The sequence below is a fragment of the Pistacia vera genome, unplaced genomic scaffold, assembly GCF_008641045.1.
Source record: "Pistacia vera cultivar Batoury unplaced genomic scaffold, PisVer_v2 Contig469, whole genome shotgun sequence".
In the NCBI taxonomy this organism is placed as follows: domain Eukaryota; kingdom Viridiplantae; phylum Streptophyta; class Magnoliopsida; order Sapindales; family Anacardiaceae; genus Pistacia; species Pistacia vera.
This window is the reverse complement of record NW_022196300.1, coordinates 518,384-544,613: the sequence shown is the minus strand read 5'-3', so window position 1 is coordinate 544,613 and position 26,230 is coordinate 518,384. Positions and strand designations below refer to the sequence as shown.

General features: G+C 33.7%; 3 protein-coding genes and 1 pseudogene across 5 annotated transcripts; 1 reads left to right on the top strand and 3 right to left on the bottom strand.

The window, feature by feature from the left end:
* The first annotated feature begins 2,532 nt into the window (after positions 1-2,532).
* On the top strand, positions 2,533-7,011 carry LOC116145889 (MLO-like protein 1). The gene is made up of 14 exons (XM_031431322.1): positions 2,533-2,652; positions 2,772-2,829; positions 3,083-3,312; positions 4,318-4,434; positions 4,562-4,622; positions 4,852-4,946; positions 5,138-5,212; positions 5,293-5,381; positions 5,520-5,569; positions 5,903-5,943; positions 6,101-6,310; positions 6,395-6,462; positions 6,553-6,613; positions 6,764-7,011. The coding sequence occupies exons 1-14, from the start codon at positions 2,536-2,538 to the stop codon at positions 6,989-6,991; spliced, it is 1,500 nt and encodes a 499-aa protein (XP_031287182.1). The 5' UTR covers positions 2,533-2,535; the 3' UTR covers positions 6,992-7,011.
* A 198-nt stretch (positions 7,012-7,209) lies between these two features.
* On the bottom strand, positions 7,210-12,538 carry LOC116145901 (serine/threonine-protein kinase rio2). 3 transcript variants are annotated; one of them, XM_031431337.1, is made up of 14 exons: positions 12,376-12,538; positions 12,170-12,278; positions 12,019-12,065; positions 11,803-11,873; positions 11,600-11,713; positions 11,331-11,506; positions 11,138-11,226; positions 10,677-10,794; positions 10,378-10,451; positions 10,169-10,216; positions 9,348-9,516; positions 8,851-9,012; positions 7,955-8,062; positions 7,210-7,726 (listed from the first exon to the last, which is right to left on the bottom strand). In XM_031431337.1, exons 2-14 carry the CDS (start codon positions 12,251-12,253, stop codon positions 7,538-7,540), a joined length of 1,449 nt encoding a protein of 482 aa, XP_031287197.1. In that variant the 5' UTR covers positions 12,254-12,278; positions 12,376-12,538; the 3' UTR covers positions 7,210-7,537. The 3 variants fall into 3 exon arrangements, with proteins under 3 accessions (XP_031287197.1, XP_031287199.1, XP_031287198.1); XM_031431339.1 differs by having other exon boundaries at positions 12,170-12,265; XM_031431338.1 differs by having other exon boundaries at positions 12,170-12,538.
* Positions 12,539-14,117: 1,579 nt separating this feature from the next.
* LOC116145894 (guanosine nucleotide diphosphate dissociation inhibitor 1-like) lies at positions 14,118-25,339 on the bottom strand. The gene is given in 13 exon segments (XM_031431328.1): positions 14,118-14,377; positions 21,578-21,652; positions 21,761-21,971; positions 22,111-22,235; positions 22,567-22,668; positions 22,748-22,810; positions 22,915-22,995; positions 23,112-23,223; positions 23,598-23,770; positions 23,871-23,978; positions 24,085-24,168; positions 24,266-24,328; positions 25,042-25,339. Coding segments are annotated over 13 exon segments (1,335 nt in total). The 5' UTR covers positions 25,129-25,339; the 3' UTR covers positions 14,118-14,326.
* On the bottom strand, positions 14,764-18,514 carry LOC116145897 (annotated as a pseudogene).
* Positions 25,340-26,230: the final 891 nt, after the last annotated feature.

Genomic DNA, 26,230 nt, shown 5'->3' with positions numbered 1-26,230 from the left:
GTTCAAAATCGTGTTCGAACTCGAACAACCAGAATGGTTGTTCAAGTTTGTTCGATTAACCAAACGAGCAGTTTGTGATCGTTCAATTAATCGTTTGATTAATCATTCGATTAAATCGTTCAAATAACTTGTAAATATATGTTCGACTAACTCGTTCGAATAATTTATGGCTGTTCGAGTTCATTCGATTAACCAAATTAGGGCTGTGACTGAATTGGATTTGGATTTTGGGTTGGGTTAGGGAAAATGTGGAATTGGGTTTGGATTTTTGTTTTAAACTTTGGGCTGGCCCGGGTAAGGGAAAATGTGGAATTGGGTTTGGATTTTTGTTTTAAAATTTGCCCTGGGCCGGGTAAGGGAAAATATGGAACTGGGTTTGGATTTTTGTTTTAAAATTTGGGGTGGGGTGGGTTGGGTTGGGTTAGGTTAGTTTGTTGGTTATTGGGTATATGTATATATAACCTATAATTTTGGTAATTTAATAACCTATATATATTATCATTACATAAATTATCATAAATATTTTAAATGTCTACATATATATTTTGTATCAACACCCATAAATTCATAGTAGAATGAAGGTTTACTATAATATATGATCAATACATATGTGTGATTAATTTGTTATATATATATAATTTGTAATTATGTATGTACAAAATTATTATCATACATATATTAATCATAGATTAAATATATTTAATATGTTATTAAATTATCAAAATTATAGGTTATCATATATATATTATCATTATTGTCTACATATATATATTTTGTATCAACATTCATAAATTCATAGTAGTATGAGGGTCTATTATAATATATAATCAATACAAATGTGTGATTAATTTAAGTTTAATTAAACTATTATGTTATTAAATTTGTCATGCTATATATCACTTAATTATACAATATGTTATGTTCATAAATTTGTCATACTATATTTAATTAAGCTATTATATTATTAAATTTGTCATGCTATATATCACTTGATTATACAATATATTATGTTCATCAATTTATTATACTATATTTAATTAAATTATTAAATTATTAAATTTGTCATGACATACATCACTTGATTATACAATATGCCATGTTCATCGATTACCATACTATATTTATTATTTATTAATTGAAAGGCTATCTCATAATATTTAATTATTGATTATATTTGAAAAAATATAAAGTTATATGTTATTAGATTTGCTATGTTATATATCATTTGATTATATAATTTATTATGTTATTAAATTTGTCATGCTATGCTATGTATCATAATAATTTATTATTTTTTAATTAAAATGTTATATATTTATATATTTAATTATTGATGACATTTGAAAAAAAAAAAATCCATATATATATATATATATAAGAAAAATAAATGCATCATAATATTTTATTATTGATTACCATTAAAAAAAATTCATCCAAACTAAACCAAGCATAATATAAAAAAGAAAAAAAAGAAAAAATATAAATATATATAATAATGTATACCATGTTTTTCGAACATAAACGAACGAATAATCGAATATATTGTTCGCGAACAGATAAATTAGTCAAACGCAGTATGTTTGCAAACATAATCGAACGAACATCCTATGTTCGAACTCAAATTGAACATATTATCGAACAAACATCAAACTGTTCGCAAACAGTTTTTTATCGTGTCGAATCGAACAGTTATCAAATGAACATCGAGCTGTTCATGAACGGCTCAGTTCGTTTACAACTCTAATCCTGGGAATGTCGAGGTTGTTTAAACTCTTGTAGAGATTCCCTTGTTGGAGGTCTCATTCTTTCATTCTTTATACTATTTCCATTTACCCAAAAAAAAAATTTACTTAAAAGTTGTACTCATGTAATTTTTACTCGAAGAAATTGTACCAAAACAGACAATTATATACACCTTCCAGAATCCCAAATTATAATATATAATTAGTATCTAATTTCTAAATTTAACCAGAATTCAAAATGCAATTAATGTGTCACATGAAAGGTTCTTTACCATTTGTGTTTGTGGTTCAATCATCAATGGCCAGTACTAGAAGCTATATATGTCGTGAACAATTAATGAGGATTTAGTCAATTAAGATTTTCTTCATTAATTGGCAATCCATCTGCGCTTGTATCTCACTGTTAAATCCTCTTGTAAGTTCAACAAACCGGAGGAGCTCACCGCAATTCTTCTTCTAGTTTTACTTCTCATTACTTTCATTCTTTTCGAAATACTATAAATAATATATCAATCACTTCATTGACCAGAATAAAATATATATTTATTGAAAATATATAATATTATTTGACTCTAGTTGTCCCTCTTCCTCCTCCATGCATGAACTACTTTTTGCGTTATATATTTTATATTGAATTTAAAAATTTAGTAATAAATTATAGAGAATTGGGTTTGTGTTTACTCCTAATTAGTGGGGTGCATGATTGTTATTTAATTAAGAAGATCTTGTGTTGTTTTATATTAATATCGTTTTGTTATATAATCCACAAAGAGAGATTTGGAGAGTTGCAGAAATGGCTGAAGGAGGAACAACATTAGAATACACACCAACTTGGGTGGTGGCTTTAGTTTGTAGTGTAATTGTTGTTATTTCTCTAGCTGTTGAACGTCTTCTGCACTATGTTGGCAAGGCGTGTTGAAGCTTCACCATCTCCCTCTCTTCATTTTTTCATTTGTTTCTGAATTCTGAGAGTAGTCAAAATGATGCAAAATCCACTTTAAATGACACCCTTTTTTTGCCTTATTGTAGGTGTTGAAGAAGAACAACCAGAGACCACTCTTCGAAGCCTTGCAAAAAATCAAAGAAGGTCCACCGTAACCAGAATTTTTTATTATTTTAATTTTATTCTATGAATGTACCACTCGATGAATACTGAGTGTAAAGAGTTGGACTAAAATTTTATCTTTTAACGATTGTTGTCACAACGACTTGTATCTAGTCTGTGATTTTAGAATATGCAGATGTTCGTATTATGCGAACTTTTCTTTTTTTTTTTTTTCTTTTTTTTTTTTTTTTTTAAAGATTGTTTATCTTGATGGTGGTAATGTTTTTGGCTGCAGAATTGATGTTGTTGGGGTTCATATCACTGTTACTGACCGTGTTTCAAAATATGATAGCCAAAATCTGCATATCTGAGGAATTAGCAAGTAAATGGTTGCCTTGCAAGAAAGAAAGAAAGGCAACCATCAATATTACAGCTCATTTTCAATCTGTTTTCTCTTCTTTCCATGGCAACGGCCGCCGCCTTCTCGCCGAGTCCTCAACCTCGGAGAGTTACTGTTCCGGCAAGGTATTAATTAAACTCATTCAACACTCCCCTTGTTTAATCTCGTTCATTAATTTGTCTCATTTTGTTTACTGGTTGTTCATACTAGAATAAAAGTGTTTATAAAGCATTTCACACGTTGGGGTTTTGATTGGAGATATTAATATTATTTCATTAATTTCACATGCATTGAATTTATTTTTTTAAATTCAATGGAGATGTGTATTTGGACCAAACAATTTCTATATTTTGTTTCATAAATAAAGATCAACCCATCTGCATTGTGAAATAGTAGTGTCCACGATCTCTTAATTTTATTATTTATTTACTCGACAAAAACTAATGGCTCTAAATTAGTTTGTCAGGATTTCTCTTTAGTGTCTCCACGATCTCTAATTATCAATGGACAGTCTTGCTAGCCCATACATTCTTAAAAGATTCTGTTTAATTAAGATTAATTGCTTCAGTTTCTTACAGAATATAAGAATATCACCTAAAGCTCCAACACATCCTCTGATCAAGTTCAGGAAACGCAAATCGATTTTATTTTATAACAATTGTAAAAAAGGTTATGACGCTATTATGAATGTAGATTATATTGAGAATCACTTACGTTACCTATCAGTAAAATTTTACTTGGATGATTTATCTTTTGCAACAGAGTAGATTTTGGTTTGAATCGACATATTGCTATTATAATAAATCCTCTAATGTGGATTAATAGTTTATTATTGTCGATAAACATTAAAAGACAAAATTTCTCATCGAAAACTGTAAAAAAAAAAAAAAAAAAAAAAAAAAAGTTCTTGAACATGAATCCAAATTTTAAAAATTTTGGCACATCCACATTTCAGAATTTTTGCTATTACAATAACCTTTTTGTTAATGCTGTTTACATTTAAGGAATTTGAAACATTTGAGTGATGGATTTTAGTGTTTGAATCTTTAAGTAGTACCTCTTGATAGTTCAATTATATTTTGGAATAAGAAGGCTTGACAATCTTCTTTTTTTCCTTTTTTCACATCCAGGGGAAGGTGTCAATATTATCAATCACGGCACTGCATCATCTTCACATTTTTATCTTTGTGCTAGCTGTTGTGCATGTCACTTTTTGTGCTCTAACCATTCTTTTCGGAGGAGCAAAGGTAAACTAATTCTCATAATATTGTTTCTTTTATGTTCATATCTTCTATAGTTTCTTATCTTTTAATCATACTTTTCTTCTTTAATTTCATGGCGTTTATATGCTAAATTATTTTCTTGATGGTCTAGGTTCGTAAATGGAAACGGTGGGAGGATTCTGCTTTTAAAGGCCAACATGATCTGCCAGAGGGTAATGCTTATTCTCCAGTAACATTTACACATTTTCGTTTGTTGGATGAACTAGCTTTACTCTATTAACAGTTCGTCTCTCTTGAGAAATGCAAACGTTTGCACCTGAGAATTCTTCTCCCATAAATTGCATCCTTAGTTCATTTTTTTTTGTCAAATCATATGCATCTGTTAGTTTCTTATTGTGTGCATTGATTTCTTCTTATGCAAATAAAGTATAATTTTTGCAGTTCAAAGAAGAATATATATCCATCTCCAAGATCATGATTTCATCAAGAATCGTTATGAGGGTCTCGGAAATGGCTATGCTTTGCTAGGCTGGTGGGTAAGTCACCACATCTTCGCTCTCTCACCTTGTTTAAGCATTACATTTACTTTGAAAGTGCTTTATAAAGTTTCAGAGTGTCCTCTATATTATTCCCATTTAATTGTTGAATAAACTAGAGGTCACAACACTTCTTTGGAATTCTATGATTAACAAGCGTGATCTCTTTGCTCACTTGTTATATTTTTCAGCATTCATTTTTCAAGCAATTCTATGGATCTGTCACAAAATCAGATTACACCACCTTGCGGCTAGGCTTCATTATGGTAAGTTATTTATGTTTCTATATGTCTTTGCCAATGAACTTTTCACTGTTCTGTCTGGTTTTGAATAGTCTCTTCTTTAGACTCATTGCAGGGGAAATCCAAAGTTCAATTTTCATAACTACTTGATGCGTACCCTTGAAGCCGATTTCAAGAAAGTTGTTGGAATAAGGTTAGTCTTCATTAGCTTAGTTTAAATTGAAACAATTTTTTGGTTAATTTTTATTTGTTCATGGAACATGCTGTCATCAACTCAATATTTAGAGGGTGTTGATGGATCTTACTGATTATCCGATTTCATGAATTGCAGCTGGTATCTTTGGCTATTTGTTGTCTTTTTCTTGTTGCTGAATGTCTATGGTAACTTTACTACCTCAAGTTTTACGCCTTTTCTCTACAGTCAAATCCTATTTGTTCTGTCTCTTAAGTAGTTGCTCGAGCATAATGTAGTTAGATTTGTCTAAAAATTCTGCATATTGCGCAGATAAAATTTCTTGCTAAATCTCTAACTCTTGCAACATTAAACTTACATCTTTAACTCATTTTTGGTTACTTGACAACATAGAGTAACATACATTACATTCCCTTGATGATTTGTCACAATTCTTGCATATTCAACTAAAAATCTTGGCCTTGAAACTTCATAATATCATTACCTTCAAGAACTGATGTAACTCCATTTTTCCTGTGCAGGCTGGCATACATATTTTTGGATAGCATTTATACCTTTTATTGTAAGTTAACCAACCATACAATTCTACTGTACTACAATTCTTCTGTTTGATTCATTACAATTTGTGTGCAACTTTTGACATGCATTTTAGGACTGTATGCACTTGATTATATTCCCATGCCCCAGAATTCAGTTTAATGCATTGACTGTATTTACAGCTTCTACTTGCTGTGGGGACTAAGTTGGAGCACATAATAACCCAATTAGCGCATGAGGTTGCTGAGAAACATGTTGCAGTTGAAGGAGATTTGGTGGTTCAACCTTCTGATGATCACTTCTGGTTCAATCGGCCTCGGATTGTTCTCTTTCTCATTCATGTCATTCTTTTCCAGAACTCTTTTGAACTTGCATTTTTCTTCTGGATTTGGGTAAGAATGCGATACTATTTATACTAAAATTATCAGTCTCTCAATTACAGATAAATGATAACTTTACATGGTCATATGTTTCAGCTTCAATATGGCTTTGACTCTTGCATAATGGGACAAGTTCGTTTTATCATTCCCAGACTTGTTATAGGGTAAAATTATGCATCTTCACCTATCATATTAGTTTCTGAATTGAGTTACAAATTCTTGTATTGCTAAATTATGTCAATTTTCATTCTCAGGGTGTTTATCCAGTTCATTTGCAGTTACAGTACATTGCCACTCTACGTTATTGTCACACAGGTGAGGGATCAAAATATCGAATATACTCTGATCGGTTGGTTGCACATAAGACGGGCATACCGAAGACTTTCTGTCAAAAATATATCTTTATGTTGTGCTTCATATGGATGTTTTTAAACTGACAATGGTTTTGTGTTGTTTGGTTTGAAGATGGGAAGCTCATTCAAGAAGGCAATATTTGATGAACATATTCATGATGGACTGGTTGGGTGGGCTAGGCTGGCCAAAAAGAAAAAGACTACTAGAAATGCTGCCACTGAATCAAGCAAAGTTGGACTACACAAAGAGGATTCCCCTGCTTTAATTCAACTGGGAAAGCTAGGGAAGACTTCTGCAATGGAAGGGAGTAATGCAGGGGCTTATAGTGAGCAAAAATGAACAGCCTCGAAATCTTGTAACTTCGGAAACTAAACCATACACTGTTAATAAAAATTTTCTTTTCTTCTTGGGTTATAGTATCAAAGAATTAGAACACCACAAAATCAACACCTCTGAGTGCTGACCACTTTATCAATGAAACCATAGGAAACAAGGCAAAGTAATGCAATTAGGTTGAGAACAAAGCATATCACTACTCATCACAATTTTATTGCATACATGAACTTTACGTCAACTAACTTACACGTTGCCCTGAAAGAGCTGTGATAAATATGTAATAGATATATCTCTAGACTATAACACATCAAAATTGTAGCAAGCTGCAGTATTTGACTCAGGACGGAAAAGACAATACCAAAATAGAATCTTTATGCACATTAAAAGCCCCAGCTTCACCTAGCTATTTCTATGAAGCACTGCATTGTCTTGCCTGTTGTCGCATTTGGCGGTTCGTAAACTATAGCTTGTGTGAATTAACATTAGTCTTTAGTTGTGTATTACTGCCATTGCCATAAAAATTGGCAGGTTTCTATGCCTTCATATTTTTCACCAGTTGCTTAATTGCTTCTGGATTTTAGAATTGTGAGAGGATTTTCCACCTTTGTCCTTGTATGAATTTCTTGAGGAAAAAGACTTTCGTCCCCCACGGGCTGCTGCTACTGCACGTCTTCTCTGCTTTTCAATCCTCTTTGTGAGTTCAGCATCATGTTCATTCAGGGTATCATTATCTTCCTCCTGCAAAGAATGAAAACATAAGGACCATGCCTAATAACAAAGCCACATATCAATTATCAAGCATCATAGGATTTCTTGCTGAACTGTGAATTTTCTTCGTTTTATTAAATTTTGGCATCAACTATCCTAAAGAGAGTTGCAATTGCAAGGTCACAAGTGAACAAATCCAACATGTGTAAGTTGCACAAACTTCAAACATGTACAAAAGGATAATATCTCAACTCATACCTCGTCACTCTCTTCTTGAGTTTGAGGTCCACTATCTTGGCCTGTTTCGGAGTTTTGTCGAATCTCCACCTTTTCATCTTCCTTATTGCAATTTGAAGTTGACTCATCCTGGATTAAAAACAAGACAAGAACTCTCACTATGCAAGAAAGCATAGAATTATATAATATAATTCAGGTCACACAAAGTGAAAAACAACACCAAGTTGTCCTTACCCTGATTATATTTTAAAATGAAAACCTAGACTTCATAACCAGACCAGCTTACCCTGATTATATTTTAAAATGAAAACCTAGACTTCATAACCAGACCAGCTTTAGATCTTTCCCTTCATATAGATCATCTAGCTCATTTGACTCCTCAGACAGGACCATTTTACAGTCATAGAGCAAGCAGTGATCATCCAGCAAGATACTTTATTTTGACCCAGCAGTAGTCTCTCTCTATTTTCATCATTTCAAACAAAATATATCATGAAAGTTTAATTTATTCATAGTTTATATCATCTGTTACAGTGCATTTTTTTCCCTATTACCTCAGCTAATTCAAAAGTATAATGTATTTGGTCTTAAATATTGTTTCTCATTTTATTTCTTTTAATTGAATCCACTAACCAGGCTGGTGGCATCTTATACATATTAGCAAATTTCTATGGCATAAAAAAGTTTCATTTTTGTTGATTTGCAGAAACATACAATATGATCCACCAATTAAGTGTTCCTGACCTGTTAAGAATCTAAATCTGAACCAACTCGGATACAAAAGAAATGAACAAGTAGGACAGCCAGGTCATTCTATAATCAGGAGTTTGGTTAGGACATCAGACTCATATACCAGAGTAGACTTGTGAGTTAAATCAATTTAAAATCAAAGCAGAAAAAGCTCATAAGAAATATACCTTCTCCACCAAGCGTAAAGAACCAAAACCATTGACATCTGTTTCATTAGACTCAAAGGCATGCTCATTGTCGGTTCCTTCACCATCTGAACCTGTATCCTTTCCATCATCAGTTCCTTCATCATCAGAACCTATATCCTTCTCAGTACCTCCTCCAATGAACTACAAAAAATACCACCATGTTGTCATACTTTGATATTGTTAAGTGAGAAGTACACAGTATATGTTACAAGAAAAGAAAAAGAAAAAAACAGGTCAAACAGAACATACTAAAAAAAGGGCAACACTGGTAAATGGAATAGAGGAACAGTAAAACCAGCAATAGCAATCAAACTATTAAGCATCTGAAAGAAAAACATTATCATCTTGGCATCTCTTCCTTTGCATCCAAAGTAAACATGTAGACCAAAATTACATGTGCAAGGACACACATCTTCTATCCTAATTCAAATGCACATGCATATGTTTGAAATTAAATAAAACATGTTTCACCATACTTTCTCAATGTCATCCTGATCCTTTCTCGTAAACCCACTGGCAGCAAGCTCCTTGTCTAGAGATCCAGAAGCTTTACATATTGAAGAAAAGGTGGGCCTACTACTTTCATCCGTATCTATGTCAGAACCATCAGCATCATCTACAGTTTCTTGGAAAGACATGTTGAACCTGGAAAAAAAAAGGAATATACCATAAAGAGAGAGAGAGAGAAAAAAAAGAAAAAAAAAAAAACATAGTGACAAACTAACCAGCATAACTGGAATTTAACAGTCAACTAGATGTCTAGATTCTTTCAGCCACCTCCTATTCCAATAAACCTACCTTAGCAGGAACTTTCATTCTATAAGAATTCTATTTAGCACCTCCTAAGCCTAGGAACCTACCTTCGCTGTATGCATATCATAAGATGCAACATAGGTTAACAAGGACATAATCCAAGCCAAATATGACCCATCTCCTGTTTCTAAGTATACCTCATACGAAGTCTGAGGACTTGAAGTATGGCAGCGGACAAATCATCCACTATTTTATTTTATTTTATTTATAGGAAACAAGAGACTTATATTTTTATAAAAAAGAGTGTACAAATTAGTAATATAAACCAGTGCTCCATCAAAAGTGATTCACAATTTAGTAAAACAAAACATCTATATAGTCTATATTCCATGAATGAACTATCCAAATCATCCTCTTTAATCATATCCTAAAGCTAATGAAATAGAACAGAAGCTAACAAAAATTCGGAACTTTCAATTTCATATCATCCAGAAAAAACGAAAAAATAAATTGGAGTTCCAAAAAGTAAATCAAAATAACTGACCTCTTTCTGAAAAACTTAAAGATGCATTCAACATCTCGGTCGAAGTACCTGAAAATGTGATGTGAGCTAATTAGGAACATGAATAATGAATATAATATACATAGAGGCTAAAAATTCCAGGTTTTAGAGATATGATCATGATAAACATGAAAATCAGAAATTCTTTATTAAAATTTAATATGTGATTGCAGAAAAAAAATTTCTCCTACATCTGTGCATTCCGGTGAGATACAGACACCATTTGCGGAAAATCAATCATTGTTATCTTCTCATCATCATCAATCTGAAAATCACAGAAATTCAAGCATAAGCTTTGAATTACCAATAAGCTAAAACAGAAAGCAGTCAAGGCTTCTTAAAGTACTACAACTCCAGATGAATGCATCAAAACCTATATGATTAATACAACAAGAAAAAAACAGAGCTGAAAACAGTAACCAATCTATTAAGTGATAAGAATACACTCAAAATTGAAATAGATGGCGATGACCAGGATTTTAACACATACCATAATGTTGAATTCATTAAAGTCACAATGAATGAGACCATGTTCTGCCAAACGAACAACAATACCAAGAATAGTGTTGAAAACTGTTTCTGGATTTTGCAATTCCTTCACTTGTACACTGCAATGAATAAATATAAAAGATAAAAGTTTCCACAAAAACCCACTAACCCCTCTATTAACACAAGTATCAATTAAATAGTCATCTTCCATATGTAAACTAATAACTTTTCCACAAACTTATTATGCCTGTCCATTTTTTAAGAATAACAGCCATCTTACTGTAACAAATTTTTCACTTGCTGATATTCTTACAATAAAAGGTGAGATCAAAGTGATACGTAAAACATATTTATAGAAACAACTAGCTCTTTAAGGTATAAGTAAAAACAAATAAATAAAAGTATAAAAATATAAATTAGATGTATGGAAATCAAGCATTTTTTGCAAAAGGGAACTCTTACAGTGGATAACCTTGAACAAGTGACATTATCACACAATGTCTATTACAGTCCACGGCATTCGGAACAGGGAACCCATGTTCTTCCAAAGCCTGTTCAAACAGTTCAGAAATTTAACCCCAATATGTAACTGAAAGAGGGAAATGACTAAATAAAGTAAATGAAAATGAAAATGTAAAACATATCAGCAAAGGACCTTCATAAAAGCAAATTCCTTGAGTGCAGCAAGGCGGGACAAATAGAGCCAGTTATAACTACTTCGATGCCTCAAGTAATCACGCTTAGATTTGACAGCCCTAAATGAAGTTCTGCCAAGTCTGTGCAACTTCATCGCCAAAACAGTACCGTCTTCACGTGCAACCTCAAAGATATCTTGAACAGAATAAATAATATGAGCTTGCAATCAGACATCATCATCTTTACACAATCAACTTAGATGCAACTACATAAATCTATGTGTGTTACCAGATTCTTTTCCAACCCCAAGTTGACGGCCAACAGCCGTAAACACTCCACGATTGACCAAGGTCTTAATCGCAAGAAAATCATAACCAAGGTAAGTGAGCCGAAACCCATCATCTAGACATATATAACAATATAATTAGATTGCAAATATCTCAGGCAACAAGTATAGCTTAGTTTCTAAAATAAATAAGATCACAACTCACATTTGGAAGAGTCATGGTGCAGAAGCTTATGCCTGAGCAAATTCTTCAAAACCTTATAAGTGCCTCCATGCCTATACCCATATGCAACCATCATCTAATAGTTAGAAAAATAATTATGGTTATCCCTGATTTAGCCTAATTACAAGCAGAGCTCTCAGTTTGAAAAATGAGCAAAAACTGAACAAAGGGCAAAGTTACTATGGATAAAGTAAATACTTGAGAGAAGCTATGCGGTCCACGAGTTCTGCAGGCACAATCTCATGCTGAAACCAATGAAAAAGGCATGTTAGAGAATCTTGTAGTTTATACTCTAAACAGCAAACAAGTTAAACAAAAGTAGAAGAGTTAACTGAGAATGAAAACATACATTCCTCATGCCCATCTCGACGGCAGTGAGAACCCTGAAATCATCCTTCGATAGATAACGTAAAACGTCGACGTCCAACTTCATGGCTGCTCAATACTACAAGCAAATCCTGAATCACGAATTTTTATTTTACAAAATTGGAAATTGAAAAAGACCCCAAAAGAAAAACTGTTGAAGCTTGAATAGGCGGTAGCGGGGAGTCTCACCGGCGCTGTGTGGTGGTGAGCCGGCGGTGATATAATAAGAGTGAAGTGTTCAACTTTAGTTCGATTAGGTGGTTTCAAAATCGATAAGCAAATAAATTCGTATCAAAAATTTTAATTTACGGAAATGAGTTTGAGAAGCTGATTAAAATGCAAATCCTTCACTGCCAAACACAGAGAGAAGATAGAGTTGCTGCTGGCTTCAATTTAGGGTTTATAGGTTTGGGTTTTTCTGTTGGGCTTTAAGCCCCATCCAGTTAAATATTGCACGCCCATTCTCTTCTTTTGAGGGCTTTTGTCCAAATAAGTCTATTTCCAAAGTTTATTCCATATGGCCGAAGACATTACACATTAGTAATACTGATTGGGGATGCAAATGCTGTTTTATGTCTTATCTTCAAGATGAATGCCAAGCTGCCAAAACAGGTTTAAGATCAAATTTGAATAACACTTTTGCATTATAAAGATTTGCAAACAGTATATGTCGGATGGACAGAGGAAATTTTCACACAGGAAAAGTTTTAGAGGTTGGTAATTGATTAATAGCTTGAGTGTTTCATGGGTTTGTTCAACTCCTTGTTTAACATAAAATGTTTCACACGCCCACTAAGAGTGTAGGTTGAATCAATGTTCTGAAAACAGACCGGAGGATGACCCGGCCAAATGGCCGGTTCCGGTTCGATCGGTTGATCGGTCGGTCCGACTGGTGACGTCAGCATGATGTCAAGCTGATATCAGCATATTGAAATAAGCAAAAACGCAAAAATGGCAAAAATTCGATTCTCTACCTAATTAAAGTTAAAAACCATCAAAACCAAGATGAAAAACCGAAAAAGTGATAGACTGGAGAGTGGAGGAGATCGCGAATGTTACTACAAACCAAGATGAAAAAGTCAAAAGTGATAAACTGGAGAGTGGAGAGATTGCGAATTGCAGGTGGCAGTAGCAATCCAAGATGAAAAACTGAAAAGCTGAAGAAGGGGCAAGACCGCAAGAGTGACGACGGCTTGTACTGATTTGTAGCTCAAAACTCAAAAGCAAAATAGCAAATTGAAAAACGAAAATTAAATTTGTTAAAGTCTGACACTTTGACTTTGTGAGTTTGTGTGTGCGGCTCTGAGCAACTGTAGTTTTTAATTTTTAAAATTTTTTTTTCATTTCATGTGTTAAACGGATGGGGGTGTGGACCGAAAATTTGTTAAATACGGTGGACCGTCGGTTTGCTACAGTGAGACGGTCCAACCACAGTCTAAACGGTTTGACCGTAATCCCGGTTATTTGCTCTCTTTAAACCGGAAATGCAAGCGGGTGATGGTTGGACCGCCGGTCTGGTCCGGGTTTCAGAACCTTGGGTTCGATTATGCCTTGAGAAAAAAATATTACAGTTGCTATTTTTAATACTAACTTATATAACTATTCATAATTCATGCAGTAAAATTATTAAAAACTTAGTAATAGAAACTAAAATATTATTAAAATCCGATATAATAACATTACATTTGACCCTACTCGATACTCCAAGGATGAGTTTTTGTTGAATTCTGACTAACGATACTCAATACTTTCATTGATTGATGTATTAACAAGATGCATACTATAATATTCGATACTTATAGACCATGGACGACTTTTTTCAAAGTCCAACCGAGTCATCCCAGGTCCTGAATCCCCTAGCCCCTCAAGCTTAACAAAATCCTGTATACAAGGTCTTGAATAGCAAAGGTCTAGCAACGAAAATGCATCACTTTGGTTGCAAAAATTGCTTGATTTTGAGAAATATAACGTCAAGGTTATAGCATAACAACATTCCTTGATTTTATTTTCACCTTTCTTCTTCAGGGTCTGCATTCAATGGAATCAAACAAAATGTATATTTCTACTGTATAAACTATAATGGCCACATACTTGGAAAAGCAAACAAAAGAGTTATCACATGAGCAAAGCAGTAGTATTCTCATTCTTCTGCGGCACTGGCGGCACTTAGATCCACAGTCAGGTCAAGAACCTGTTCACAAACAAGTCATTTAGTCATCATTTAACACCATGTAAGCAATTGTGGAATCTATTATACCTAAATCCTCCTTTTTTCCCAAAAAGGATAAAAAAACAAAAAAAAAAACTAGAAAAGGTATTTTTCAAGCAACTTTACTACAACAACTAGTAGAAAAGGTTATTTTTCAAGTAACTTTACTATAAAAACTAGTAGAAAAGGTTATCTTTCAAGCAACTTTACAATAACAACAACTAGAAAAGGTTATTTTTCAAGCAACTTTCATCTTTCAGAACACAATGTAAATGGATAGTTAGCACCATAATAGTTAATTTTACCTTCAGTTTCATGGTATACATGTTGAGCACGCCATTACAGTTGACTCAAGTGTGTTGTAGCATCTAACTCTGAAAGATCAAAATGAAATTTTTTTATGGTTCAACCATAGGTAAAAAATAAAGAAACTTGGAAGTTAGGATTATTAGAAGCATTTAAAGGTACTAAAGGTATACTCACTGTTGATATAAAGCAATTGTCCAATGAAGGTTCATTGACTGGCTCATATCTGTCAAGAATCTCAAAAAATATTTCATCACACGGACCTAAAAGATCAGTCCCAGGCTTCAATTCAATCTCAGGTTACCAGTCTCTGCATCCGCTGATACAAATGCAATGAATTTGCCCTTAGAGCAACATTGTGAGAGTAAGAACAGCAGAAAAGGTACCTACTCCACCAAGGAAACATCATAAAATTTTAGCGCATTGAAAGATAAAGAAATACTGCCAAACAAATAATCATGAATACTTTTCTTCTAATGTTAGTATCCACGGGTACCCAAAAAGGGAGATAAAATAACTCACATGTCTGACTTGCGACCCAAGCTTTTGTGGCAGGATAACCTGCACTGAATGAGAATCATTGGTGTTTGGAATAGGGTGGCTCATAATGGCAATTGCTCTGGCAACCCTGCCAACCTTCCTACCTGTTAATGAAAACATTTTCTAAGCACTACTATATATATATATATATATATAAGACTCTGGGTTTTATGAAACTAATCAATCTCATAATTCCCATTTATAAGTCAGTAATACAAAATCAGAATAGATAAATTTGACCACAAATGCCCCTTTTTTCCAAGTTCAAAATACTTCAGGCAGAAATTAGTTGCATATAAATCAAAACAGATAACATAAAAATTACCTTGCTCGGCAGGTAGGAAGGATACAAAAAACTTTCTTGCACTTGGCAGTTTCCCCTTTGAAGTGACACCCACAACTTTGCCTCATCGTCAAACTCAACCTGGCATTAGAGCAAGATGCCAACAATACTCAGCCAATAGTAATAAATAAACAAGAATTCACAGCACTATTAAGTACCTTGCACTCAGTTTATTCAACATATATGTCCCCCATAAACAGCACTAAGCGCGCAAATGCCTGAATAGAAGTAAAGAGACACTAAAACCCAATTAAACTACTTTCACTTAATTTCAATATCAGTTTCGCGAACAACTAAAAATAGAGAGAAGAGAAGCACCTGGGGCAGCTCTCCCAGCCCATACAGAGGATAAATGTATGGTGATCTCCTTGAAAACGTGCAACAGATTCACAATAGCTATCACAAAATCCGGGTGGAAAAACTTGAGGAAAGCATCATAAAGTGACTTTTGTGTATAATAGTTCAAGCAAAGGAAATGATATAAACGTTAAGCACAATGCAGTTTTTACCTTCATCCGTTCACAGTATCTAGAGCAGGTCGTGCAAGTACTATCATCTCTATGAAGTGCTACTGCGTGCCCAATGAAGTCAATAGTGTTGTCATCAAGACCATATTTGCTGTCAAAAAGTCAGCTATATATCAAAACAGTACAACGTATTCCATCAATGACATCTGAAGTACAATTAATAAGACAATTTCTTCTTTTTAATGAGATAATGGGGCATAAAAATGAAAAGGAGATGCAAACCAGGAATAAGCACTAAGTTTATAAACTCCATGAAAGCTTTCAAAACAAATTATTAAAATTCAAATTTTCAACGTACTTTTGTAACACAGTTGTTATCAATTGTATGAAAACAAGATATCATTTCACCTACCACGAGCTTAGAAGAGAAAGAGACAGTTGCACCAAAAAAAAGAGTCTTTAGTAAAAAAAAAAAAAAAGAAAAGGATAAAATTAAGTGAAAAAGCTTACGCAATCAGCTCTTTAGTTGTCATCTTGTCAAGTCCATTCCTCATGTGTTTTGGGATCATTTCATCATAATCTTGGACATATATGAAAAACTTGCGAGCACGGCGCTTTTCAAATACACCCAGAGTGGAGATTTCAGTGCCTCCATATCAGTGCTGGCACCTTATGACTACCATAACCGGTTCACTTACCATCAGTTCAAGTGTGAGCAAATATGTAAAAAATTAAGCAAAAGGCAAACTCAAACACGTGAATAAAATGTTATACCTTTCCTTTGTTATAGACAAAGCTTCCATCCACAGCTTTGAGTATAGTACTTAGTAACATCAGTATGGATGAGGACACGTACAAGAGTTCCATTTGCCATCATGAACTAGCCAAACAAAGAAAAGTCAAAAAATGAAAAAGATTGGTTAGTTAATGGAGTCTTTTACGGTCAGTACAAGGATATAAAAAAGTCACAAGGTAAAAATACCTTGGAATCTGTATTATAATCCCTGCTAGAGCCCAAGTGTGCTGGAGGTGGTTCATTTCCCTGAACCTCTTCCAGAGCTGTAAATATATACGTCAAATCAAAACCATTTGAAGCATAAAAAATTGCAAATAGATTGAAAAGTCTAGGAATGAGAGTTCACAAAGGTGGAACCTGATTGAGATTGAGTGATGTTGATTCTCCTCCATAATAGTCATTCCTATCCATGTGCAGGACCTGATAACAAGACATTGAAAAGAACATCAAAATGACGAACTAAAGACAATGTAAAAAATGCAGCTTTTATGAAGCAAGAAGCAAGAGAGATATAAATTATAAACTACCAACACAATTTACAAGCGCACAACACGTCAGACAAAATCAAATCCAATCGAAGTTACCAAAAATGATAATAAAAACCAATCATTCAAGTGCAACTTAACACCCCTTCTAGCGGTATCCTTTTAGTGCAACTTCATCGCTTGTAACATCTCACTCTCCGCCACGCCCTCATAAGACACGAATGCAGCCAAGGTAATCACTTGACAGTAATTTGAATCTAGTATCTAGACAACCTTAGCTAATCCTTTAAACTTTAAAACAACAACCAACAAAAAGGATACAATCAATTCTAACCGTCCCACCGAACAGAAAAATATCGACTGCCACAGAATCCCAGGACCCCTCCGAACGAACTAAGTTCAAAACTTGAGACACCCGCCAAACCCTACAATCTTCGAAATCGAAAGGAAATCAGGCTTTATCCCCGGAAATTATAAACTACCAACAATCCAAGAAGATGAAATCATCCACAACGAAAATCTTAATTATCTACTTAGTTCTTCAACTGATGATTAGTTTAAAAGCAAGTCCAACATAGATCTTCTTACAAACCTAATCCCCAAAATGAAACAAATCAGATTAAGCAACACAGCACAGTCCATCAGATCAGAGAAAAACAGAACAAACCAGATACAAATTGAAATCAGAAGCAAACCCAGTAGCAAAACCAATAAAGATCAAAGAAGCAATCACAACCCAGATGAATCTGGACAAAAAAACAAGACCAGAAGTGAAAATTGACCTTGAGGCCATCAACAGAGAGGAGGCCACTGAGGATGCATTCTTTGAGGCCAGTGCCTAAGACTATGAAATCATACTCTTCTCCATGGTGAGATGATGGATTGATTTGATTCGGAGAAATGAGAGTGATGAGTTGAGGGTTTTCTGAGGCCAAGTCAAGATGGAGGTGGATATATAAGAGAAAATGTTTAACAGAAAGAAAAAAGAAAAGTATATATGAATGAGTAAATGAGAGAGAGGTGCTCTGTTTGTTAATTTAGAAAATTCCTAAAGCAAAGAATCTTCCAAACTTTGCTTAGTCGTATATATTGCATAATCGTCATGCCCATCTCGACGGCAGTGAGAACCTGAACCTGAATCATCCTCCGATAGATAACGTAAAACGTCAACGTCCAGCTCATGGCTACTCAATACTACAAGCAAAATCCAGGATTTGCTTGTAGTATTGACTGAATCACAAATTTTTATTTTTAAAATTTGGAAATGAAAAAGACCCCAAAAGCAAAAACTGTTGAAGCTTGAATAGGCGATAGCGAGAGGAGGATGTAGCCAGACGACATATTGGCAGTGTTTTAATAATCAATCCGGCTGAAACCCAGCAAAGTGGCCAAGTGTCTGGGTTTAACCGGTTGAACCTGTTTGACGGCGGGCTAAACTGGTACTTAAAAGTTTGAAATTTAACAAAAACATCTCCAAAAATTACTATAAGTTCTGTAACTAGCAAAATACCCCAAACACCATTGTCGAGTATACCCAAACACCATTGTCGACGTCGACAATGCAGGCCAAATAGGGTCTGTTCTGGGAAAACACTTCCATCACCATGAAAACATCCCCTAAGCCTCCTGACCAAAACTCATGTCACCCTCCTTGTCACTCCACTAATCGCCGATGACAAGCCACTGTTTTGTTGATTGATTTTTTCATTTTCTAGTTGATTCACTATGGGAAATCACCTTCACCACCTTTGGACTTACTGGCACTCCCTCTCCAAAAGCTCCAACATAATTGTCGTTGTCTGCTCGCGATTGTCGTCCCTCATTTTATTATGTTAGGGTAGATAGTTGAAAGTGATAACCACCCCAGCAAAGGCCCCGGGACTCAATGAACCTATTCAACCGGCGAGCCAGGTTGGGTGTCAAAACATTGCTTTGGGTACCCACTCACCTTTTGAACAAAAAAAAAAAAAAAAAAAAAAAAAAAAGAGCTTTATATATTATGGAATTTACAATTTGACCCACTTAAATTCAGTTTTATCTGACAAAATTTGTGTTAACTAACATTTTTTTGACCTTTCTCTGTACCTCTTCTTCTTATGATTAAATTACTTAAGCAAAATTATCTTTGGATGTTACAAGGTAAAATGATACTATTTCCTTTTTTTTTTTTTTCCTTAAAATATTTTATTTTAGTTTTCTTAATTGATGAAGATAATGAGCTATAGTTTTTGTTGTGTTTAATAATAGGTTTGAAATTGGAAGATTAATTTCAAGATTTTGACAGGGTTTTGATTTAATCTTGTTTATATTGACGTAATAATTAGTGATTTTTTTAAGTTAGATTTGATAAATTTTGGTTAGTTATTGAATTTTGAATAGGTTTAAAGAATTGATGAAATCCTAAATTATAAAGATTTAGGGATTTGCTTTAATTTTGATATATATGTTAATTGCTTAATATTTATAATTGGATTTGATGAGTTCTTATAGGTTTAAGAGTTAAATTTTATTGGGTTAATATAAATTGTTTGAAAAGTCTAAGCTATAAGATTTGAGGCTTCGGTTTATAATTGATGTTTTGACCCAGTGACTAAATATTCTGATTATGTCCCTAGCAGGGAGTCTCATCGACGCTATGTAGTGGTGAGTGACTATGATCTAGTAATAGTGAAGTGGTCAACTCTAGTTCGATTAGGTGGTTTTAAAATCGATAAGCAAATAAATATCGTATCAAAATTTTAATTTCCTAAAAATAGGTATTTGAGAAGCTGATTAAAATGCAAATACTTAACAGGGAGAAGATAGAGACGCTGTTGCTGATGGCTTCAATTTAGGGTTTATAGGTTTGGGTTTTTCAGTTTGGGCTTTAAGCCCCATCCAGTTAAATATTGCATGCCCATCCTCTTCTGTTGGAGGGCTTTTGTTCAAATATGTCAATTTCCAAAGTTTATTCCATAAACAAGTATAGTTACTATTTTAATAGTAACTTGTGTAACTATTTCATACTGTAAAATTGTTAAACTTAGTAATATGAAACTAAAATATCATTAAAATCCGATGAAAGTATCCGAACCAGCTTACACATACTTCGACTAATCTTTTTCCCACCTTAAATCAGGGATACTCAAATAAAGAATCGAATCTTATGTGTATCTACCATATCTCTAATTTGCCCTAACTATCTAAACAACACAGAGATGGGTAAAATATCTGATAATAACATCTACATTTAACCCTACTCAGATACTTCATGAGTTGAGTTTTGACTTTTTGTCAAATCTCAACTAACAACAATACTCAATACTTTTATTGACCAATTGTATTATAGCAAGATAGATAAAATAATATTCGATATTTGTGTTAGTTGATTGTATTTTGATATTCTCGCTGGTTAATGGTATTATAACAATTAACAAGATGGCCAACTCAATACTCAAATATTCTTATTGCTATGTTCTCACTAACATATATAAGGTCAAATTATCTATTTTACAGACCGGTGGATGACTTTTTCCAAAGTACCCCTAAAAGCTTAACAAAATCCTGCATACAAAGTCTTAAATAGCAAAGGCTCTAGCAACGAAACTACATCATTCTGGTTGCAAACATTGCTTGATTCTTGAGACATATAACGTCAAGGTAATGACATAACAGCATTCCTTTGATCTTAATCTGTTCACCTTTCTTCTTTCAGGGTCTGCATTCGATGGATTCAAACAAAATGTATATTTCTACTGTATAAACTAAAATGGCCACATACTTGGAAAAGCAAACAAAAGAGTTAATCACATGAGCAAAGCCAGATGCATATTTGAGATCTACATAAAAAGTTCTAAAGAATATTTAAAACACCATCTTATTACATAATGGTATAACCATGATAAAACAGGAAACCATGACAAGTCTAACCCCCACTCTTGTGAAGGAAATCCACCAGCAACAAAACATCTAAAGAACTTCGAATACACCACAAACATTAAAGCACACACAAAGTAGTATTCCTCATTCTTCTGCGGCACTGGCGGCACTTAGATCCACAGTCAGGTCGAGAACCTGTTCACAAACAAGTCATTAAGTCACCATTTAACACCAGTGTAAGCAATTATGGAATCTAATTTAAACCTAAAACAGTCTTTTTTTCCCAAAAAGGATAACAAAAAACTAGAAAAGGTTATTTTTCAAGCAACTTTCATATTTCATAACACGATGTAAATGGATAGTTAGCACCAAAATACAAAATTTTACCTTTCCGGTTATCATGGTATACATGTTGAGCACGTCTATTACAGTTGTCTCAAAGTGTGTTGTAGCATCATAACTCTGAAAGATCACAATGGAGTTTTTTATGGTTCAACCATAGGTAAAATATAAAGAAACTTGGAAGTTACGGGTCCTTAGAAACCTTTAAAGGTACTAAAGAATACTCACTGTTGATATAAAGCAATTGTCCAATGAAGGTTCATTGACTGGCTCATATCTGTCAAGAATCTCAAAAAATATTTCATCAACAGGACCTAAAAGATCAATCCCAGGCTTCAATTCAATCTCAGGGTTATCAGTCTCTGCATCCGTTGATACAAATGCAATGAATTTGCCCTTAGAAGCAACATTGTGAGAGTAAGAACAGCAGAAAAGGTACCTACTCCACCAAGGAAACATCATAAAATTTTAGCGCATTGAAAGATAAAGAAAATACTGCCAAACCAAATAATCATGAATACTTTTCTTCTAATGTTAGTATCCACGGGTACCCCAAAAAGGGAGATAAAATAACTCACATGTCTGACTTGCGACCCAACTGCTTTTGTGGCAGGATAACCTGCACTGAATGAGAATCATTGGTGCTTGGGATAGGGTGGCTCATAATGGCAATTGCTCTGGCAACCCTGCCAACCTTCCTCACCTGTTACAAAAATACATTTTTCTCAGAAATAATAGTGTATATATATATATATATATATATTTGGAGAAAAAAAATAAGAAGAAGAAGAAGAATCTGGGTTTGTGAAACCAATCAATCTCATAATTACCATTTATAAGTCAGTAATTACAAAATCAGAATAGACAAATTTGACCACAAATGCCCCTTCTTTTTCCAAGTTCAAAAATACTTCGGGCAGAAATTAGTTTGCATATAAATCAAAAGAAGCAAAATTGCTCAGAAGCAGAAAATGCATCAAGCTTTTCACCTTAATTGGAAGACTAACACAAAAACAGAATAACATAAAAATTACCTTGCTCGGCAGGTAGGAAGGATCTCAAACAACTTTCTTGCACTTGGCAGTTTCCCCTTCTGAAGTGACACCCACAACTTTGCCTTCATCGTCAAACTCAACCTGGCATTAGAGCAAGATGCCAACAATACTCAGCCAATAGTAATAAATACACAAAGAATTTACCAGCACTATTATGTACCTTGCACTCAGGTTTATTCAACATATATGTCCCACCATAAACAGCACTAAGCCGTGCAAATGCCTGAATAGAAGTAAAAGAGACACATAAAACCCAATTAAACTACTTTCACTTTAATTTCAATATCAGTTCCGCAGAACAACTAAAAATAGATTGGAGAGAAGCACCTGGGGCAGCTCTCCCAACCCATACAGAGGATAAATGTATGGTGATCCTCCTTGAAAACGTGCAAGAGATTCCGCATATAGCTATTACAAAATTCGGGAGGAAAATACTTGAGGAACACATGATGAAGTTGACTTTTGTGTATAATAGTTCAAGCAACGGAAAATGATATAAACTTTAAGCACAATGCAGTTTTTACCTTCATCCGCTTCACAGTATCTAGAGCAGGTTCGTGTAAGTACCTATCATCCCTATGAAGTGCTAATGCATGCCCAATGAAGTCCATAGTGTTGTCATCAAGACCATATTTGCTGTTAAAAATCAGCTATATTATCAGCAAACAGTACAAAGTACTTCCATCAATAACATCTAAAGTACAATCAAGTAAGAAACATTTCTTCTTTTTAATGAGATAATGGTAGCGTAAAAATGAAAAGGAGATGCAAACCAGGAAATAAGCACTAAAGTTTATAAACTCCATGAAAGCTTTCACAAACAAATTATTAAAAATTCAAATTTTCAACGTACTTTTGTACCACTCTTGTTATCACATTTTATGAAAACAAGATATCATTACACCTACCACAAACTTAGAGAGAGAGAGAGAGAGATATATAATACCATTTGCACCATAAAAAAAAAAAAAAATAATAATATAAAGATAAAATTAAGGGCAAAAGCTTACGCAATCAGCTCTTTAGTTGTCACTCTTGTCAAGTCCACTCCCTCATGTGTTTTGGGATCCTTTTCATCATAATCTTGGACATATATGAAAAACTTGCGAGCACGGCGCTTCTCAAATATACCCATGAGTGGAGATTTCAGTGCCTCCATATCAGTTGCTGGCACCTTATGAACCTATAATAGCAGGTTCACTTACCATCAGTTCAAGTTTTGAGCAAATATGTACAAAATCTCAGCAAAAGGCAAACTCAAACATGTGACTAAAATGTTATACCTTTCCTTTGTTATAGACAAAGCTTCCATCCACAGCTTTGAAGTATAGATACTTAGTAACATCAGTATGGATGAGGACGCGTACAAGAGTTCCATTTGCCATCATGAACTAGCCAAACAAAGAAAAGTCAAAAAATGAAAAAGATTGGTTTATTTAATGGAGTCTTTTACGGTCAAGTAACAAGGATATAAAAAAGTCACAAGGTAAAAATTACCTTGGGAATCATGTCAACATTATAATCCCTGCTAGAGCCCAAGTGTGCTGGAGGTGATTCATTTCCCCTGAACCTCTTCCAGAGCTGTAAATATATAACGTCAAATCAAAACCATTTGAAGCATAACAAAAATTGCAAATAGATTGAAAAGTCTAGGAACGAGAGTTCACAAAGGTGGAACCTGATTGAGATTGAGTGATGTTGATTCTCCTCCATAATAATCATTCCTATCCATGTGCAGGACCTGAATAACAAGACATTGAAAAGAACATCAAAACGACAAACTAAAGACAATGCATAAAATGCAAGCTTTTATGCAAAGCAAGAAGCAAGAAAGATATAAATTATCAACTACCACGCACAACTCCTACAAGTGGAGCCAAGGTAATCAATTGACTGTAATTTGAATCCAGTATCTGACAACGTTAACTAATCCTTTAAAATTTAAAACCAACAGCCAGCAAAAAAGCATACAATCAATTCTAACCGTCCCACCGAACAGAAATATATCAACTGCCACAAAATCTCACAACCCCACCGAACGAACTCAAGTTGAAAACTAGAGACACCGCAAAACCCTACAATCTTCGAATCGAAAGGAAATCATGGCTTTATCCCTCGGAAATTATCAGCTAACCAAGAATCCAAGAAATGATGAAATGATCCACAACGAAAATCTTAATCATCTACTTAGTTCTTCAGCTGATGATTAGTTTAAAAGTAAGTCCAACATAGATCTTCATCAGAAACCAACTAACAAATCCTCCAAATGAAACAATCAATCAGATCAAACAACACAGACAGATCCATCAGATCAGAAGAAAAACAGAACAAACCCAGATACAAATTTGAAATCAGAAGCAAACCCAGATAGCAAAACCAATAAAGATCAAAGAAGCAATCACAACCCAGATGAAATCTGGACAAAAAAACAAGACCCAGAAGTGAAAAATTGACCTTGAGGCCATCAACAGAGAGGAGGCCACTGAGGATGCATTCTTTGAGGCCAGTGCCCAAGACTACGACATCATACTCTTCATCCATGGTAAGATGATGGGTTGATTTTGATTCAGAGAAATGAGAGTGATGAGTTGAGGGTTTCCTGGGGCCAAGTCAAGATGGAGGTGGATATATAAGAGAAAGTGTTTAATATAAAGTAATAAAGGAAAAGTATATATGAATTATGAATGAGTAACAAGAGAGATGTGCCACTTTCGTCTGTTCAGATTTTAGAAAATTCCTAAAGCAAAGAATATCTCCCAAACTTTGCCTTATTTCATCATAATAGTGCCACTTTCGTCTTTTTTTTTTATTTTTTATTTTTATTCATTATATAGTATTGGTAATGTGTATTGAGATTGATTTTTTTGAAAAATAATATATCTTGATATTTTTCTTATTATATCTGGACAAACTTGATACACTTGAAATATAAGTATTCAACTTATAAATGAATTTGTTGTATGATAATTAGTGTGTAGAGCAAATCAAGATCTATGGTCAAGTAAGATACTAGAAAGAATGCTTGACACACTCAATATACTAAAACCTAGAGGAGTGTTTGACATATTTCATGTATTAGATAACCACATGATAATCGAGTATGTCGAAAATTCATACTTGATGTTGAATATGATAACTTGGTCTATTTTAAGTGAGAGTGTGACTAAATGTATATTGATTTCTTAAAGTGAGGTTTATTTTTTTATTTTTACTCAAAATATGATTATTTCAAGAATTATCCATAATTTATAGTGATAAAATATATCATATTCAAGTTCTAAAAAAGTGCATAGATAATTCCAAGTATGATATTGAAATTGTTGTGTGAAACTATATAGTAAAAGAGGGTAACTTAATTAAGCCCTATTTTATTAGCTTCTTAATTTTCATTTCTACTTTCAAAATGTGATCCTAAATTTGTTATAGGAAATCCGTTAAGTTAGTTTATAAATTAATTGACTTGTTCATTGTAACCTGGCATTTACTTAGAACAATTATTAATTAAGGATAAGACTTAAAGTTGGGTTGCCTTTGTTTATTAAATAAATTACCATCATTTAATGCAATTAGTAACCAAGATACCATATAACTTCTATTTTTATTTGGAATTTCTCCTTTCTTTGTATATGAAAGAAATTCTTTT